Source organism: Sander lucioperca, chromosome 14, assembly GCF_008315115.2.
Source record: "Sander lucioperca isolate FBNREF2018 chromosome 14, SLUC_FBN_1.2, whole genome shotgun sequence".
NCBI lineage: Eukaryota > Metazoa > Chordata > Actinopteri > Perciformes > Percidae > Sander > Sander lucioperca.
Genome location: NC_050186.1, coordinates 23,933,792 through 23,952,034, shown reverse-complemented (window position 1 = coordinate 23,952,034; position 18,243 = coordinate 23,933,792). Strand labels below are relative to the sequence as shown.

Genomic DNA, 18,243 nt, shown 5'->3' with positions numbered 1-18,243 from the left:
TTCAATAGATTTTTTCAGTGAGTTAAGCCAAATAATTGGGTGACAAAAAGCATGCATATAGACTATTAATTTTACAGGCTAACAAATACAGTGTGGGTAAACTCTTAATTTGAAAAATAAATGAATGCATATCCTGCCAATCAGATTTAGCACCACCCACAGGGGAACATCGGAATATCAAGTGGTTTTTCTGATTTCTGTGCAAGAATGGGAAAACCAAAAATCAAGTCATAATTTCGTTTTTTCGTTTTCATATGTGAAAACAAAAAAAAATGATCGGATGATACACGGACCAACATACTATGATGATGTGGTCATTTTGACCACATGATTGACTTTTATTGTGAGAATAAATATGTACTTTTATAGATTTTTCTTGATGTTGAGAATCAGTTTTTATTCAATAAAGGAGTTGTTTTCTCATTTTTTCGTTTTCATATGTGAAAACAAAAACAAATGATCGGATGATACACGGACCTATGTTCTATTCTAACCTTCAAAATAAAAGCCATTAGGAATGCACAACACGACATATCTAGTGAAGTATTTGATAATAAAATGATCTCACACAAATTAAATAGAACTTCCACACGAACTTCACAACAAATTACATCTTGTTACAGCCATTAAAACAAAAGCCAGAGAGAATAGTTTAGTTTTTCGGTTACTATCTTTAAAGAAAACACCGTTCCGCCATTTAGAAGAAATGTTTCTACGGGAAGCCGCTGAGGTCACAACTTTAATACGGCCAGCATTTATAAACCTTGCTGTTTTCAGGACAAAATCTGTCAAAATAAAAGCCTGAGCTAACAGACAATATTAGTAAATTTTCAAAGTAAAAGCACTTAAACTAAAACTGTGGCGTCAGGTCCAGACTTTCAAATTAAAGCAGGGAGGAACAATTAGTAAAATATATTTTCTTAATTCATTAGGTCTTTAAATATGATAACATTTATTTTACATTTTTGATTAATATTTGATAATTCAAAAGATATTTATATATAATAGCCTATTATTTATTTATTAAATTAAAATTCATAAATACAAATATAAAGTGAATAAATTAACGACAGTTATTAAAAAAATAATAAAACAAAAACAGCTGATTGGTCGATCTACTGCGACAGGTTGCTGAGGCTCCGATTGGTGGAGAGGAAATTACCCATGAAGCTCGGCACCTGGAGGCCCGTCGTTATGGTGATACCACCACACCAAACCTGCAACACAGTTTCACTTCAGTTAGTACTGCGGAATAATATAATAACCGTTGTTGTATAATTTTGAGGGTTTGATTTAATGTCATATTATTGGCACTTCAGTGATGCTTACTGGCTGCATCACTGTTGTGCCAATAATGACATTAAATCAAACCCTCTTGTGTAATATATTACTTAATTACATTACATAACATATTACATTACATATATATATACTATGTATATTTATTTATCACTCTTTATTGCCTCCAACTGTGCAATATGTCATTTCTATTCATCTGTATATCTGCGTTTATATATTGTCTGTTTATATAAGGGTGTTTATTGTGTAAATATGTTTGTTTTATTACTATTATAACTAATTATATTTTTTTCTATTTCTTATACTTTATGTATATTTTTTCTCCTATGTCTACTTAATATGTATTTGTGTTATTCTGATTTGTGTAAAAATCTTTTGAGCTGCTGTAGCACAGGAATTTCCCCAGTGTGGGATTAATAAAGTCTAATCTTATCTTATATTATATAGAGATATAATATTAAAAGCCCAAAGAACAGACATGATCTTTGGTGGCCAGTTGGTCATTATTTTATGGTTTTATGAGATTTCCATTAATTTTTATTATTAATCAGTGTGGCGTTGAAACTGAAATATTAGGTAATATTGGGTAATATTGGGTGATATTGGAGAATAATGGGGAGTATTGGTTAATATTGGGTAATATTGGGTAATATTGGCTAATAATGGGGAATATTGGGTAATAATGGATAATAATGGGTAATGTTGGGTAATAATGAGTAGTATTGGGTAATATTGGGTAATAATGGGGAATATTGGGGAATAATAGTGTGGTACAGACGGTGAAGGCGGGGACGAGTGGCTGGCTGAACTTTGTTTTGAAGGAGTGAAGAAGATGAAGTCGATCAACGTCGATGAACGATAGCTCTCCTGAAAAACAAAGAGAGACACATCAGAGATGTTTGGGTTAAAGAGAGACACATCAGAGAAAAATAACTGGAAGACCTAAAACAGTTGAAGAGAGCAGATGAGATGTCGTGAGGAAACTGACGGTTGAAGTTGTAATTGGTGATAAAAGCAAGTTAACATTAAATGTGGTAAAACAATCTAAAAGTTAATTATCTTCCTGGTACCATTGTCGTAGTCGCAGTAGATTCCGATTCGTTGGGGCAGCGGCCAGTCGAGCGCCTTGGCTCGGTTGTTGTGTTTCGCAGCGAGCGAGCTCTGAAGCCATTGGCTGGCGTGGAGACACCAGGAACCAGAACTCTTCCCTAATTGGTCGAAGCGGCCCAGGCTGGCCCGATTGGCCACGCCCACACTGAAGGACTTCCAGTCATCGAGGGGGTGGAGCTCCCAGTAGTGACAGCCGCCAGTCATCTCCTGGTCGCCTAGGAGACAGAAAAACAACGACATTTAAATGAATTATTTAAATAAACATCTGATTTTATACCATGTTACTGAATACAACATGGAAATATGAACTTTATAAAAACAGTTTTAAGATTTCAAACAGTTTTCAAATTATGACTTTCAAAATAAAAGCAAGAATAATTAAAGCTGCAAGCAGCGATGGACGGGCCCTCGCTCCTCTGCGTGCGTCGGGGTTACCGGCGGTCACCGCTCCTTGCGACCATCATTTGCGTGGCACTCAGACACCGCAAATCGTCACCAATGAAAAGGGAACTCCCTGCTGAGTTCAATGATACCTCACACAAGACTCTACCTTAGATGGGTCAGCATTTATGAAAGGGGGCGTGGCTTAAGCATAGGGGGCGGGCCAAACCATCACCAATGAAGAAGCAACTCTCTGCTGAGTTCAATGACACCTCACACAAGACTCTTCCTTAAATGGGTCACCAGTTATAAAAATGGGCGTGGCTAAATTATAGGGGCCGGGTCAACCCATCACCAATTAAAAAGGAAGTCTCTGCTGAGTTCAATGATACCTCACACAAGGGTCTACCTTAAATGGTTCAAATGTTATGAAAGGGGGCGTGGCTTAAGCATAGGGGGCGGGGCAAAACATCACCAATGAAGAAGGAACTCTCTGCTGAGTTCATTGATACCTCACACAATGGTCAACCTTAAATCGTTCAAATGCCGCTGTCGGCGCTCGGGCCCTAATAATAATTCCTTCAGGTTCAATAGGGCCTTCGCCGCTGTCGGCACTCGGGCCCTAATAATAATAATTCCTTCAGTTTCAAAAGGGCCTTCGCCGCTGTCGCTGGTGACACGCAATACAAGCTCTCTAAAAACTCTTTGTACTTAGCTGTCCTTGTCTGTTGCTGACCCTATCTGTGTTTCTCTCCTGCAGCCATCTCCTCCATACCTCTCAGTTACCAGTCAGCTGGCTTCACCATTCGGTCCCCTCCTCATGGCTCCCTGCTCCACCCTGTCTCCGCTTCTGCTCTGACCTGCCTCCGCTCCTGCTTCCAGCCATCCCCTCCTCGACACCCATATTCCCCGGACTCCAGTGTCTCCTCCTCTGCTCCCGCGGTCCCGGTTCCCCCGCGTCCCCCTAGCTCCCTCGCCATCCTGTCCCAGCTAGCTCCCTCGCCATCCTACCCCAGCAAGCTCCCTCGCCATCCTTTCCCCCAGCTAGCTCCCTCGCCATCCTACCCCAGCAAGCTCCCTCACCATCCTATCCCCGTAGACTCCTTCACCATCCTACCTCAGCCCCAGAGCCCTCACTCCTGTCCTTGGCGTCCGCCTCCCCACTCCTCCCCCTTTCCTGTTTTCACAATAAACCTGTTTTTGCTGAGCCTAGCGTTTGGGTCCGTTCTGTCTCCCACACAACAGATGTAAATTTGAAATATTGATGTGAAGTACCGAGCACGGTGTACGACTCTCCAGCGAATCGGTCACGTCCGGCTCGACTTCCTGCCATCTTATTGGGCGACGGCGTGGCGCTTCTGCTGCTGATAAAACAAAAGACTTGTGAGAAGAGTTAGACGACTATTCTATTAAAGACTTTAACGTCCTAGAGAATAAATGAAGGGTTAGGTGTTAGGTGTGAAACAGGGGCGGGGGGGGGTTAGGTGTTAGGTGTGAAACAGCCAATGAGGGCGAGCCAAAGCCATGAAGCAGCAGAGAAAGATGAAAAAATTAATAAAACAAAATATAACTTTTAAAAACACATATACGTAATTGTAGTATTGTTCTAAATATTATTTTAAACTAATATGATTTTAACAGCGTAACAAAACAATATTTTTGATTAGAATAAATAACCTGATAGAAACTGGTTCACGTTTTAAAGTATGAATCTTTACTATAGGGTTACTATATATACAATTTTATACCATGTTACTATACTATAACTATTTGTATAGATTGAAACAAGTTTGACAAGACAAAAATAAATTTCACCAACTTGAATAAAAATGGAATAAAAACTGATCTGAAATTTTATTGAAACAATCGCTGATGTGATGTCAGCAGTGATGTCAGCAGTGACGTGATTGGCTAAATGAAGCGAGAAATGGGCGATGAACGTGACAAAGTGGTTTCTAGGCAACGGTTTGTACCTGAGCGAGTGGAGAGGACGCAGTACGGAGACTGCAGAGGGACAAAAAGATCATCTGTGACTACAACTCCCAGCATCCACGGCAAGCGCTCCAATGACATCATCAGTGACCTCACCTGCTTTTGTTCTCTTTTCCTCTCAGGCGGGGGTCGTGACCTTTGACCCCCTGAGGCTCCCAGGTCACCGTGTTGCCCCGAACCTGCAGCTCCACGTGCGCTGTCGCTGCCTCCAACCCAAAGTTATATGCTGCAAAAAACATAAAAATAAGTTATACTCTGCAAAAAGTCAAGAAGAAAAAGTTATACGCTGCAATAACAAGTTTCTCTCATTCAGTCTTTGTGTCTCGCCCTGAAACTTCATTTTGTTTTTGCATTGACATCTGTTTTCTTTGTTCTCTTACCCCTTCATGGACAGACCTTTATGGTCCACTCATTCATTCACTCATTCATTTAGTAATGTATGTAATCACCTCTGGTTTCCAAGGTGACAGGCTCAGAGAACTCGCCAGCAGCCGCTTTGTTTCTCGCTCGTACTCGAACGATGATGAAGCGGGAATCAAACTTCAGACCTGAAACAGAAAAACTTTAGAGCTAACTTTTTAAAATAAATTATTTTTTACAGTAAACTGATGAGCTAGCGTATTGTGTCGTCTCTTATAGTACTGCAAACCTTATGTATGACTATTTCAGCTCTGAAACAAAAATGAAGATGCTAGCCAAACAATGCAACAAGTAAACAGTCAGGAGAGATTGAGTATTATCACCAAAACAAAAAACAGCTGATTTCTAAAGCGAAATGCATATCCACCTTACAAATAATTGCATCATCAGACAGGCTGTGTGATGTACTGTGACAACCGGCTGGGGTACAAAACGCATGACAGCGACCCCCTCTCACCACACTAAACCAACTACATCTCATCTGCAGAGCCGCCGCTTGTCAACAGACAAACCAGGCAACTGCTTGGGGCACCCGGCCTCATGGACAGGATATACAGGCATAGTCGTGGTGGTGCGGAGTTGCAGTTCGGTGGGCTGGGGATCATCGCTGCTTTTTGCAGATGCTGTGGTCCTGATGGCATCATTGGTCCGTGACCTTCAGCAGTCACTGGATCGGTTCGCAGCCAAGTGTGTCAGGTTTTGGGACAGAACTCAAACGCGGAAACTGGAGTAGTGGAAACAGAAAAAAATATTTATTGTCAACAAAAACTTGTGGTAGGAGAGGAACTGGTCCGTAGTGGTTGGAAACTGGTAGCTGAGTGCGGCGAGGTGGTCGAGGTTTGTAGAAGCTGGAGCGGAGCTGACTGGGTCCGAGATCTGGTGGTTGCTGAAGGTGAGTATTCTCTTCTAGGACACGGAAAACAGACAGGTTAGATTGAAGCAAAAACTCAAGACTGGAAAACACCAACGAGAGCAGCAAGAACTCATACTCTGGGTAAGTAACAATCCAGCGTCGAGCAGAAAGTCACACTGAACTTTAAAGGAGGTTGATGAGCTGATGAGTAGCAGGTGAGTTGATAGTGAATAGGAACCAGGTGCGGGAAGAAGGCAGCAGGAGGAGGCATGTCCACACACTGTGGAAAATGACGTTAAGGCAGGGGAGAAAACAAAAACACACCAACCACACTACAAGCAACCAAACGAGAAAATAAAACAAAACACAGTCACACCAGACCAGAGAGTCACCGGGGCGTGACAGTACCTCCTCTCCGACGAGCGCCCCCTGGCGCTCCAGGTTTAGTAGGGTGAGAATAATGAAAATCCCTCACCATAGCAGCGTCCAGGATCTGACGCCTGGGCACCCAACTTCTCTCCTCAGGGCCGTAACCCTCCCAGTTAATGAGATACTGAACACCCCTACCCCTGCTGCGGGAGTCGAGAATCCGACAAACCGTGCAGGCAGAATGATCGTCAATCATCCGAGGAGGAGGAGGTGCAGGTGGGGGTGGCAGTAGGACTGATCCTGACAGGTTTGATCCGAGAAACATGAAACAAGGGATTAACCCTGAGAGTGCGGGGCAGCTTGAGACGAACCACAACAGGGTTAATAACCCTTTCGATCACAAAAGGACCCACAAACCTTGGAGACAACTTCCTGGAGTCAGTCTTCAGAGGAAGATCCTTAGAGGAGAGCCACACCTTGTCCCCAACCGAATAGGATGGGGCGGGAATGCGACGACGGTTAGCGTGTCGCTGGTAGTGGTCAGAGTTCTTTAGGAGTGTAGCCCGAGCCCGATGCCAGGTCCGATGACTCCTACGGATGTAGAACTGGACAGAAGGCACAGAGATCTCCTTCTCCTGGGACGGAAACAGAGGTGGTTGAAAACCGTAAACACATTGGAAGGGTGACAGACCTGTGGCAGATGTAGGCAAGGTGTTGTGGGCGTACTGCCCCCAAGGAAGTTGGAATGACCAGGTGGTAGGGTTGGTAGAGACCATACAGCGAAGGGCAACCTCCAACTTCTGGTTAGCCCGTTCTGCTTGACCGTTGGACTGAGGGTGATATCCAGAGGTCAGGCTCACAGATGCACCAATAGCTCGGCAGAAGGAGTGCCAAACAGCTGAGATGAACTGGGGTCCTCTATCCGATACTATGTCCACGGGTAGTCCAAAAATCAGAAACACCTCCTGTAACAATTCAGCCGTCTCCTTGGCAGAGGGCAGTTTAGGCAGAGGCAGGAAACGAGCAAACTTGCTAAACTGATCAACAACAAGTCAGAATAGTGGTCATACCTTTGGACAGTGGCAGCCCGGTCACAAAATCCAGGGAAAGGTGAGACCAAGGACGATGAGGAATAGGCAGCGGTCGCAGCAGGCCTGAACTCGGCTGAGTAGATGTATTGTTTTGGGCACACACAGAACAGGCAGAAACAATCGACTTAACATCCGCCTCCATAGTTGGCTACCAGAACCGTCTTTTGAGGAAAGCAAGTGTGCGGGCCACACCTGGGTGACAGGTAAGTTTAGAGGAGTGTCCCCACAACAACACAGATGTTCTGACAGACTGGGGTACAAACAGGCGTCCATTCGGACCGTTACCTGGACCTGGGTCACGTTGCAGGGCCTCCTTGACCTCCTCTTCGATCCTCCAAGAAACAGCACCAACGACACAGGCGTCAGAAATAATGGTGTCAGGAACAGCAGATCCACTCTCCTCTTTCTCAAACAGGCGGGACAGGGAGTCAGGTTTGACATTACGAGAACCGGGTCTGTAAGTCAGAGCAAAGTTAAAACGACCAAAAAACAGGGCCCACCTAGCCTGCCAAGAGTTGAGACGTTTAGCTGAGCGGATGTATTTGAGATTCTTATGGTCAGTCCAAAACAGAAATGGTTGTTCGGCTCCTTCCAACCAGTGCCTCCATTCCTCAAGTGCCAGTTTCACAGCAAGCAACTCTCTGTTTCCAACATCATCATTTCTCTCTGTAGGAGACAAACGTGCGAAAAGAAAGCACAAGGGTGGAGTTTATGATCACTCGGGTTCCGTTGAGATAGGATAGCTCCCACTCCCACATCCGAGGCATCAACCTCCACCACAAACTGTCGGCTGGTGTCAGGCTGGGTGAGGATGGGAGCTGTAGTGAAAAGCTCCTTCAGTCTCGTGAATGCCTCCTCTGCCCCAGGAGTCCATGAAAAAAGTCTATTAGTGGAGGTGAGAGAGGTTAGAGGGGCAGCCAGATGGCTGTAATTCCTAATAAAACGTCTATAGAAATTAGCAAATCCCAAAAACCTCTGTAATTGCTTCCTGTTCTCTGGTCTGGGCCACTCCTGTACGGCTCTCACCTTGCTTGGATCCATCAGTAACTGCCCCTCAGCGACACTGTAACCCAGAAAGGAAACTGATGGGGCGTGAAATTCGCACTTCTCTACCTTCACGAACAGACTGTTCTCCAACAGCCGCTGAAGAACCTGGCGAACATGTTGTGTGTGCTCGACAGGATCTCTGGAAAATATCAGAATGTCATCAAGATAGACAAACACAAATCTGCCCAACATGTCCCTTAATACATCATTAACAAGGCATTGGAAAACTGCAGGAGCATTAGTAAGGCCAAAAGGCATGACCAGGTACTCAAAATGTCCAAGCGGAGTGTTAAAAGCCTTCTTCCACTCATCTCCCTCACGGATACGCACCAGATGGTACGCGTTGCGGAGGTCCCGTTTAGTGAAGATGGAGGCCCCCTGGAGGGACTCAAAAGCAGAACTCATGAGAGGAAGAGGATACTTATTTTTAATGGTAATGTCATTCAAACCTCTGAAGTCAATAGAAGGGTGGAGAGTTCCATCCTTCTTGCCCACAAAAAAGAATCCGGCTCCCAGTGGGGAAGATGATGGGCGAATTATGCCAGCTGCTAGAGATCCATTAATATATTCCCTCATGGTCTCCTGCTCCAGTTTGGACAGGCTGTAAAGGCGGCTACGTGGATGAGTGGAACCAGGCAACAGGTCGAAAGCACAATCATATGGGCGGTGTGGAGGCAGAGTGAGAGCTTGCTGCTTACTGAAGACCTCCCCAAGGTCATGATAATCAGCAGGGACGAGAGACAGGTCAGGAGCGTCCAGGCTGGGTTTCAGGTTGGAGGCAGACAGAGGTAGAGCAGATTGCAGACAACTGGCATGGCAGGCGGAGCTCCAGTTGGTTATTTTGGCTGTTGTCCAGTCAATATTGGGATTGTGTTTAACGAGCCACGAGTGACCCAAAACCAGTGGCATGAAAGGTGAATCCATGACAAAAAAAATTCTGTTCCGAGTGGTTGCCAGACAACTGGAGCTGAATGGAACAGGTTCTGGTGGTGATGCTGGCCAGTAACCTTCCGTCCAAGGTTTGGGCTTCCACTGGCTTCTCCAGATGTTCAACGGGCAGCCCAAGTTGATTAACTGCCTAGTGTCCAAAAAACATTCATCAGCCCCAGAGTCAATTAATGCAAGAATCTCTAAAGACTGACCTTTCCAGCAGATGACGGCATGCAGTTGGGGGTGAGGACGGGAAGATAAGGGAGAAGATGTCCGACTCGCTAGGATACTTCCCTCAGCTAGCGATCCCTCCGGTTTAAAGGACGGGTAGAACAGCTGGCGACATAATGGCCCAGCTGACCACAGTAGAGACAACTATTACTGGCTCTGCAACTCTCCCATTCCTCCTTGCTCAGCCTGTTCCGTCCCATTTGCATAGGTTCGGGCCCTGGAGAAGCCGCTCTCGGAGTACCAGGATGGAAATCGGAATCCTCTGTCTGACGAGCCGCCGTAACAGCATGAGATCGATGTCCACGGCGAGGAGTGATGTCACCACCGGCTGCTCGTCTCTTCCTCCTTCTCTCACTGCAATGGTTGTCGATGCGAATAGAAAGAGAAATCAAATCATCCAAATTCCTCGACTCTGGATAAGACACAAGTTCATCTTTTAATTGTTCATTGAGTTCATGAACAAACACAGTCTGTGACGCCGCTTCATTCCAACCACTCTCAGCAATAAGAGTACGAAACTCAATTGAGTATTCTGCAACACTCCGTGACCCCTGGCGAAGAGACGTCAATCTCCTGGCTGCATCTTGTCCTGTAACTGGATGATCAAAAACTTTACTCATCTCACGGGTGAAATTGGCGTATGTGGATGTCACCGGGTCCTGTCTCCTCCAGTGCACGGCCGCCCACTCCAACGCCTCTCCTTCCAGCAATCCAATAAGGTGAGCTATTTTAGCTTTCTCGGTGGAATATGTCATGGAATATGGCTGCAGGTCGAAGATTAAACCACATTGCAGGAGAAATGTTTTACATTTACCTAAATGTCCGTAATACCTCTCGAGCGGGGAAACCCAAGGTTCCCGTGTAGAAACTGCTGCCGGAGGAGGGGGTCCTTGCATTGAAGAAGCAGCTTGAGAGACAGCCTGAAACTCCATCAGCCGTGCGTTGAGCTGTTGGAAACCACCCATGATATCCTGTAGAGTCTGGCTGTGCCGCTCCAAAATTGCTCCCTGTGTGGAGACAGCATGGCGCACCGGCTCCAGATCCACTGAGTCCATACTGGCTGGATTGTTCTGTCTGGTTTTGGGACAGAACTCAAACACGGAAACTGGAGTAGTGGAAACAGAAAAAATATTTATTGTCAACAAAAACTTGTGGTAGGAGAGGAACTGGTCCGTAGTGGTTGGAAACTGGTAGCTGAGTGCGGCGAGGTGGTCGAGGTTTGTAGAAGCTGGAGACTCGAGCGGAGCTGACTGGGTCCGAGATCTGGTGGTTGCTGAAGGTGAGTATTCTCTTCTAGGACACGGAAAACAGACAGGTTAGATTGAAGCAAAAACTCAAGACTGGAAAACACCAACGAGAGCAGCAAGAAACTCATACTCTGGGTAAGTAACAATCCAGCGTTGAGCAGAAAGTCACACTGAACTTTAAAGGAGGTTGATGAGCTGATGAGTAGCAGGTGAGTTGATAGTGAATAGGAACCAGGTGCGGGGAGAAGGCAGCAGGAGGAGGCATGTCCACACACTGTGGAAAATTACGTTAAGGCAGGAGAGAAAACAAAAACACACCAACCACACTACAAGCAACCAAACGAGAAAATAAAACAAAACACAGTCACACCAGACCAGAGAGTCACCGGGGCGTGACAGAGTGTGAAGCGGCTGGGATGAGGATCAGCACCTCTAAATCTGAGGGCATGGTTCTCAGGAGGAAAGAGATGGAGTACCTTCTCCGGGTAGAGTATGAGTCCTTGCCCAAAGTGAAAGAGTTTAAGTACCTCGGGGTCTTGTTCCGGAGTGAGGGGATAATAGAGCGGGGGCGGTATTACATTCACTTTACTGCAACGTTGTGACAAAAAGAGAGCTGAGCCAGAAGACAAAGCTCTCGAGCTACCTGTCAATTTCTGTTTCTACCCTCACATATGTTCATAAAGGCTGGGTCATCACCGAAAGAACAAGATCCCAGGTACAAGCAGCCGAAATGGGTTTCCTCAGGAGGGTGGCTGGCGTCTCTCTTGGAGATATGGTGAGAAGCTCAGTCATCGTGAGTCATCATCATCGTGAGGAGCTCTGAGTAGGGCCGCTGAAAGGAGCATTGAGGTGGTTTGGGCACCTCCCTAGGGATGAGGTTCAGCATCTGGGAAGGAAGCCCCCTGAGCGCCTCCTTAGTAGGGCTGCACAATTAATCGCAATTGTATCGAAATCGCAATATGGACTAGTGCAATATCCAAATCACAACAATAACAATATTTGTTAATGGCAAAATATGTGACAAACCGTTCTGAATTAAGTATTGTGGTGCTGCAGAGATGTCCCGGCCTACAAATCGTATCCTACAGACTAAAGCAAAAAATCTTTGTTTGGTACAGATCCTCGCAAAAATCACACTGTAATCATTTTAATTTCTTTCAATGTTAATAATTTTCAATGAAAATGTGAATAATGATACAAAAACGATCATTCCCTCCAATATCGTGAATCATATTGCAATCGCAATATCAGTTAAAATAATTGCAATTAGATATTTTCCTCATATCATGCAGCCCTACTCCCTAGGGAGGTGGTTCAGCATCTGATAAGGATGCCCCCTGGGCACCTCCCTAGGGAGGAGGTTCAGCATCTGGGAAGGATGCCTCCTGGGCGCCTCCGTAGGGAGGAGGTTCAGCATCTGGGAAGGATGCCTCCTGGGCATCTCCCTAGGGAGGAGGTTCAGCATCTGGTAAGGATGCCTCCTGGGCATCTCCCTAGGGAGGAGGTTCAGCATCCGGTAAGGATGCCCCCTGGGCGCCTCCCTAGGGAGGAGGTTCAGCATCTGGTAAGGAAACCCCCTGGGCGCCTCCCCAGGGAGGTAGTTCAGCATCTGGTAAGGATGCCTCCTGGGAGCCTCCCTAGGTAGGTGGTTCAGCATCTGGTAAGGAAGCCCCCTGGGCACCTCCCTAGGGAGGAGGTTCAGCATCTGGTAAGAGGTTCAGCATCTGGTAAGAGGTTCAGCATCTGGTAAGGATGCCGCCTGGGCATCTCCCTAGGGAGGAGGTTCAGCAACTTGTAAGGATGCCTTCTGGGTGCCTCCCTAGGGAGGAGGTTCAGCATCTTGTAAGGATGACCCCTGGGCTTGGGGGAGACCCAGGACTAGGTGGAGGGATTATATCTCCAACCTGGCCTGGGCTCCAGTCAAAGCTGGTTAATGTGGCTATGGAAAGGGAAGTTTGGGGTCCCCTGCTGGAGGTGCTGCCCCCACGACACAACCCCGGATAAGCGGCTGGCGATGAATGGATGGATGATTCATTTGGGAAACGTACTTATGCAGAATTACAATAAATGTGCATAATTTTGGTAACGTTAAATTTAGAGATTAACGGTAATTTTCAAGATGAAAGTTTCCCCTAATTAACCTTAACATATACAAAACAGTGACAGCGGCAGCCAGAATAAAATCAATTAACTTACCAATGATGATTTCATTACTTCATGGTTAAATTGCTGAAGTCAAAATGGTTCTCAACAGTTTCTGATTTCACAATTAAGCTCAGATGTACAAACAGATAAAACAGATAAAGAAAAGGAATCAGACGTGACCTCTGACCCCTGACCTGAGATTGTGACATGTGTGTCTCTGATGTCGGGGATTTTTTCCCAGCATGCCTCTCCTGCGGCTCTCAGCAAGCTGTCACGGTTCGTTTTTCGGTATTCGAGTTCATAGTGTTCGATTCGTCCGACGATGCCCTCGCCCTCTGCGTCGGCCTCGCTGGCCGGTTGCCAGGCAACCCTGACTGTGTTGTCACAGACAAAGCAGCCGGAGACGTCGATCTCTGGAGCTCCGGGAACTGGAACAACAAAAACAACAAATATAAATAACAATAAACTGACAAAGATCAAAAACTAAAAAACAAACAGGCTCACCGGACAGAAAGTGAAGTCGCTGAAGCCCTGCCCTCTCGGCGCTGAAGTCCACGGTAAACTGAGACATGTTCTCTGAAACCGCCGGACGAGTCGTCAGCCGGAACGCTGGAGCCATGGTTATCCTGGCAACAGGGGTTCCAGCGGGGGGCGGGGTTTAATGATGTCATTTAAAACTCTGAACTTTGATTGGTTCAAATCGTGTTATTGATTGAGAAGAAATCAACCAAGAACAAAAAACTAATTAAATGGGTAGCACTGCATATTACGGTACGGTAATAAGATGGTAATAGTGGGGTACAATGTGATAATAAAGAGGTAATATATAGGTAATAACATGTAATTACCAAAGTAATAACTGGGTAACCCTAACCCTAACCCTGCACCTCTGTTAGTCTAATATTACCATGTAATACAATAGAAACAGGCAGTTTTGCATTTTGCTGCACTGATTCATGGTTATTATGCAGAAACTACCAGATGTGTTTCCAGGTAAGAAGTCAAAAGATTAAACATACCATTTGTAAAGTATTACCTTGAAACAAAAGTGAAATGTTTGGAACATGAAGGGTGGATGAATTTCAGCATTATAATATGGTAATTACCAATTTTAAACTCCAAGAAGTTTTATCTAATTTGGAAGGTATTGCGCTGATAGTAGCCTATAATACTGTGAAAACATCAACATATATTACCGCATTATTACCATGTTATTACAATATTAATAGAACTATATTGCCATTACCCAGATATACATATGGTTATTATCGAACCCTTTCCTACTTATTACATTCGTAATTGCATGTTATTACATGTTATCTTCTTATCACCTTATTACCCCAGTATTACATCTTATTACTGTGATGTATTACCCAGTTATTACTTTGGTAATTACATGTTATTACCAATATATTACCTCTTTATTATCACATTGTTACCCCACTATTACCATCTTATTACCGTACCGTAATATGCAGTGCTACCATTAAATGTAAAAAATGAAAACCAAACTCAACAAAAATAACAAACAGGAAATAAAATAATAAAACATGACAAGGAAATCAACTTAGAAACTAATGATAAAAATGAACATCAATAAGAAAAACATTTACTCATGTTCATATTGAGCAATATATTAATATCAATATATTAATGTCAATATGTTAATATCAATATGTTAATATCAATATATACATATCAGTATATTAATATAAATACATTAATATCAATATGTAAATGTCAATATATTAATATCAATATGTTAATATCAATATGTTAATATCAATATATCAATATCAATATGTAAATATCAATATATGAATATCAATATATTAATATCAATATGTTAATATCAATATATTAATATCAATATGTAAATATCAATATGTTAATATCAATATATGAATATCAATATATTAATATCAATATGTTAATATCAATATATTAATATCAATATGTTAATATCAATATATTAGTATCAATATGTTAATATCAATATATTAATATCAATATGTTAATATCAATATATTACTATCAATATGTTAATATCAATATATTACTATCATTATGTTAAATCATAATACAACAGTGAACAAACCTTTCTTTGATTTGTTTTGCAGCCTGAAAAAAACAGATAACAGAAACTTTAAATATGTATTAAAATAAAAAGAACTATTCATGAGTGTATTTTATGTTTGTAGTTTGTTAAGTAAGAATGATATGTGGCGTCTATAAGCCCTGACCCCCTAACCCATACATATACCCGGGAACATCTACCCTGACCTAATGGCCCCCTGCAGCCAATCAGAACCCAGTATACACCCGGACCATAAGTTTAAATGATGATTAATTAAATGACGATTTAACTTCTTCATCCTCCCATCGTACCTTCAGGAACTCTTCTTCGTTGGTAATCGTCAGCGTCTGATTGGCGAACTCGAGCAGTTCTTCACACGACAGAACGGCCGACTTTCCCTCCAACAGCTGCTTCTATAAAATAAAAGATATAAAGATATATATACAGTGTATATATATATAGTTCAGTCAGTAAGTGGGAGTAGGAAAACAAGTTTAAATGTTTTTAAATGTGATAATAATCATGAATTACTTTTATATTAGAAAACTTTCAGAAGATTTTCTGTTTTTTGTTTTCAAGATTGTTTTTTTGGGGCATTTTTGGCCTTTATTGACAGGACAGCTAAAGACACGAAAGGGGAGAGAGAGGGAATGACATGCAGCAAAAGGCTGCAGGTCGGAGTCAAACTCTGGCCCACTGTGTCGAGGACTAAACCTCTATATAAGGGCGCCCAGTCTACCAACTGAGCTACCCGGGCACCCTTAGAAGATTTTGATGAATAAAGAACTTTAGAGGAAATCAGATTGCTAAGTTTAAAGTCTGAAGGAAAAGATAAAATGTATTTAAGGAAACAGGAATAAAGATGTTAAAACATTAAAGTTTCTAAAACATACCAGCAGAACTTCCAAAGGGGAAATTTCAAGAATTAGACAAATTAATATCCCGATTCATCTGGCAGGGGAAGAGGCCAAGAATTCGCTATAAGACTCTTCAACTAGCAAAAGATAAAGGAGGCCTCTCTCATTGGGGACAGTGGGTTGGTTGCCTGTCTAAAAGACATAAACCCATTGATAAAAATGTCACTTAAGATTTGGCACAGGGTAGTCAACAAAAACAAGGCCAAAGAACCATACTGGATCATAAGATGGATAGGATATGACTCAGATTTCTTACCAAACAGGATGGATGCAGGATTTAAAGGGTTAATAAAACACTGTGACCTCTATGAGGGGGGCACGCTGCGACAATTCCAGGATCTTAAAAATCGATTTGGTTTAACCAGTCAGGATTTTTATAGATTTTTGCAACTTAGACATTGCCTAGAGAAAATAACGAGAAAGGAAGAATTGCAACAAACTAATTTGGGTATAGTGAAGATATTTCTACTCGGTTACAGGTCAGACCCTGAACGTGGAAACATATCAAAGATATATAAGGTGTTACAAGATGTAGAGGGGAATGATACTGCATATATAAAGGCGAAATGGGAGAAGGAGAGTAACATTGTGATGCAGATGGAAATGTGGGGAGAAATAATTTCACAACAGTGGAAAAGTATATCTGCTCTGTCCTGGAGAGAATTTGGGTGGAAGAGTATAGTTAGGTTTTTTAGAGTTCCAGCTCAAAGGATTTCTCAGGGAGCAAGTACATCCTGTTGGAGATCTTGTGGCGAGAATAATGCAACACATTTTCATGTGTTTTGGGGCTGCCCGGCCATTTCAAAATATTGGAAAGAAATTAAATTGACCATGGAGAAAATCATGAAAATAGTGATTCCATCAGAGTTCGTGACTTTATGTCTGGGATTAAGACTGGACACTGTGAAGGGGTCTGAAAACAAATATATGTATAATATCCTATTACTAGCAAGTAAGAAAGCAATCACGAGGAAATGGTTGGTAAAAGATTATCCTACAATCGGGACTGGATCAAAGTGGTTCAGGATATTTTTATAATGGAGAAGCTAACATTCATTCTCAGGCTTGAACAAGATAAGTTTGAGAGCTACTGGAAAACCTGGATAAACTTTATAACAGCTTTAAGTAAAGATTCTGAGTAATGTGTTAAATCCCCCTAGTTTTTGACTCCACTCATCTGGTTCAGTTTTCGTTCTTTGTTTCAGCAAATAGAGAGTTATACATGTATACAGCAAACTATCTTACTTAATCTACAATTATTATCATTTGTGTTGTTGATTTGCCATCGCAGTTATTGTCACCCCACTATAGGATATTATTTGCAGGAAAAGTTTATGAATGAGGAAAGGTACATATGGAGCAGACAAATTTATTTAGTATTAATTTTATAGCTGTTATTGTCTATCTTATTCACTGCTGTATATTTACCTATTTTATTTATTCTATTTTTATTCTTGTAGTTATCACTACCACTTCTTATTTTTTGGAATCTTAAATTCCATACCAGTCCAGAACCGGTATAGAGGTACTGTGATGTGAGAGAGTGTGGGTGCTTTTGTAATGATGTGAATTTTTCTTTCCTGATCAATGGCATGCATACAGACTTAAGAGCAACATGTATAACGTAATTCTCTTTAAATAAAAAGTTTAATAACAAAAAAAAAAACATTAAAGTTTCTCTACCTGAAGCTCCGCCTCTTTCCTCTGCTTCTCCTCTTTAATGACGTCACGAAGCTCCGCCCCCTTCTCCTCCAGGGCGGAGCTCAGCTGCTCGAGCTCCGCCTCCAGCTCTGACATCACCGAACACGACTCCTCCTGATTGGAGGGACAAAGTTATTAGAAAGTTATTACTAAAAGAGAGCAGCAGCAGCCGGGGGGGGGAGGACTAAAAGCAGCATCAGCAGCCCTAACCCTAGCTGTTAAAATGCTCTACATGACTGATGTTAATAACAGACTGGAGATGAAACTATAAAAAGTTCATATAAACGTTATCATGTTGAGTGGATTCTGAACCAATCAGCTGTTAGATCAGCTGAGACCCAGGCATTTCCCAGCATGCCCTGGGTCTGCCTGGGTCTTGCAGTCAGTGGATTAGAGTGGATAGAATTGAAAATTGAAAAATTGAATTGAATTG

At 42.9% G+C, this 18,243-nt stretch overlaps 1 protein-coding gene across 5 annotated transcripts in view; it reads right to left on the bottom strand.

The window, feature by feature from the left end:
* Positions 1-367: 367 nt before the first annotated feature.
* The window catches only part of fsd1l (fibronectin type III and SPRY domain containing 1-like), a 21,580-nt gene continuing 3,704 nt past the window's right edge, over positions 368-18,243 (bottom strand). The window contains exons 3-13 of one of the 5 annotated variants that reach the window (XM_031321579.2): positions 17,793-17,924; positions 15,504-15,605; positions 15,214-15,236; positions 13,620-13,741; positions 13,310-13,543; positions 5,232-5,330; positions 4,879-5,008; positions 4,066-4,154; positions 2,370-2,624; positions 2,078-2,166; positions 368-1,217 (exon numbers count right to left, since the gene is read on the bottom strand). In XM_031321579.2, the coding sequence (XP_031177439.2) occupies positions 1,116-1,217; positions 2,078-2,166; positions 2,370-2,624; positions 4,066-4,154; positions 4,879-5,008; positions 5,232-5,330; positions 13,310-13,543; positions 13,620-13,741; positions 15,214-15,236; positions 15,504-15,605; positions 17,793-17,924 (1,377 nt within the window). In that variant the 3' untranslated portion in view covers positions 368-1,115. Of the gene's footprint in view, positions 1,218-1,675; positions 2,167-2,369; positions 2,625-4,065; positions 4,155-4,878; positions 5,009-5,231; positions 5,331-13,309; positions 13,544-13,619; positions 13,742-15,213; positions 15,237-15,503; positions 15,606-17,792; positions 17,925-18,243 lie in introns of those variants that run through there. The other 4 variants (XM_035991703.1, XM_035991702.1, XM_031321576.2 and 1 more) reach the window with 4 other exon arrangements.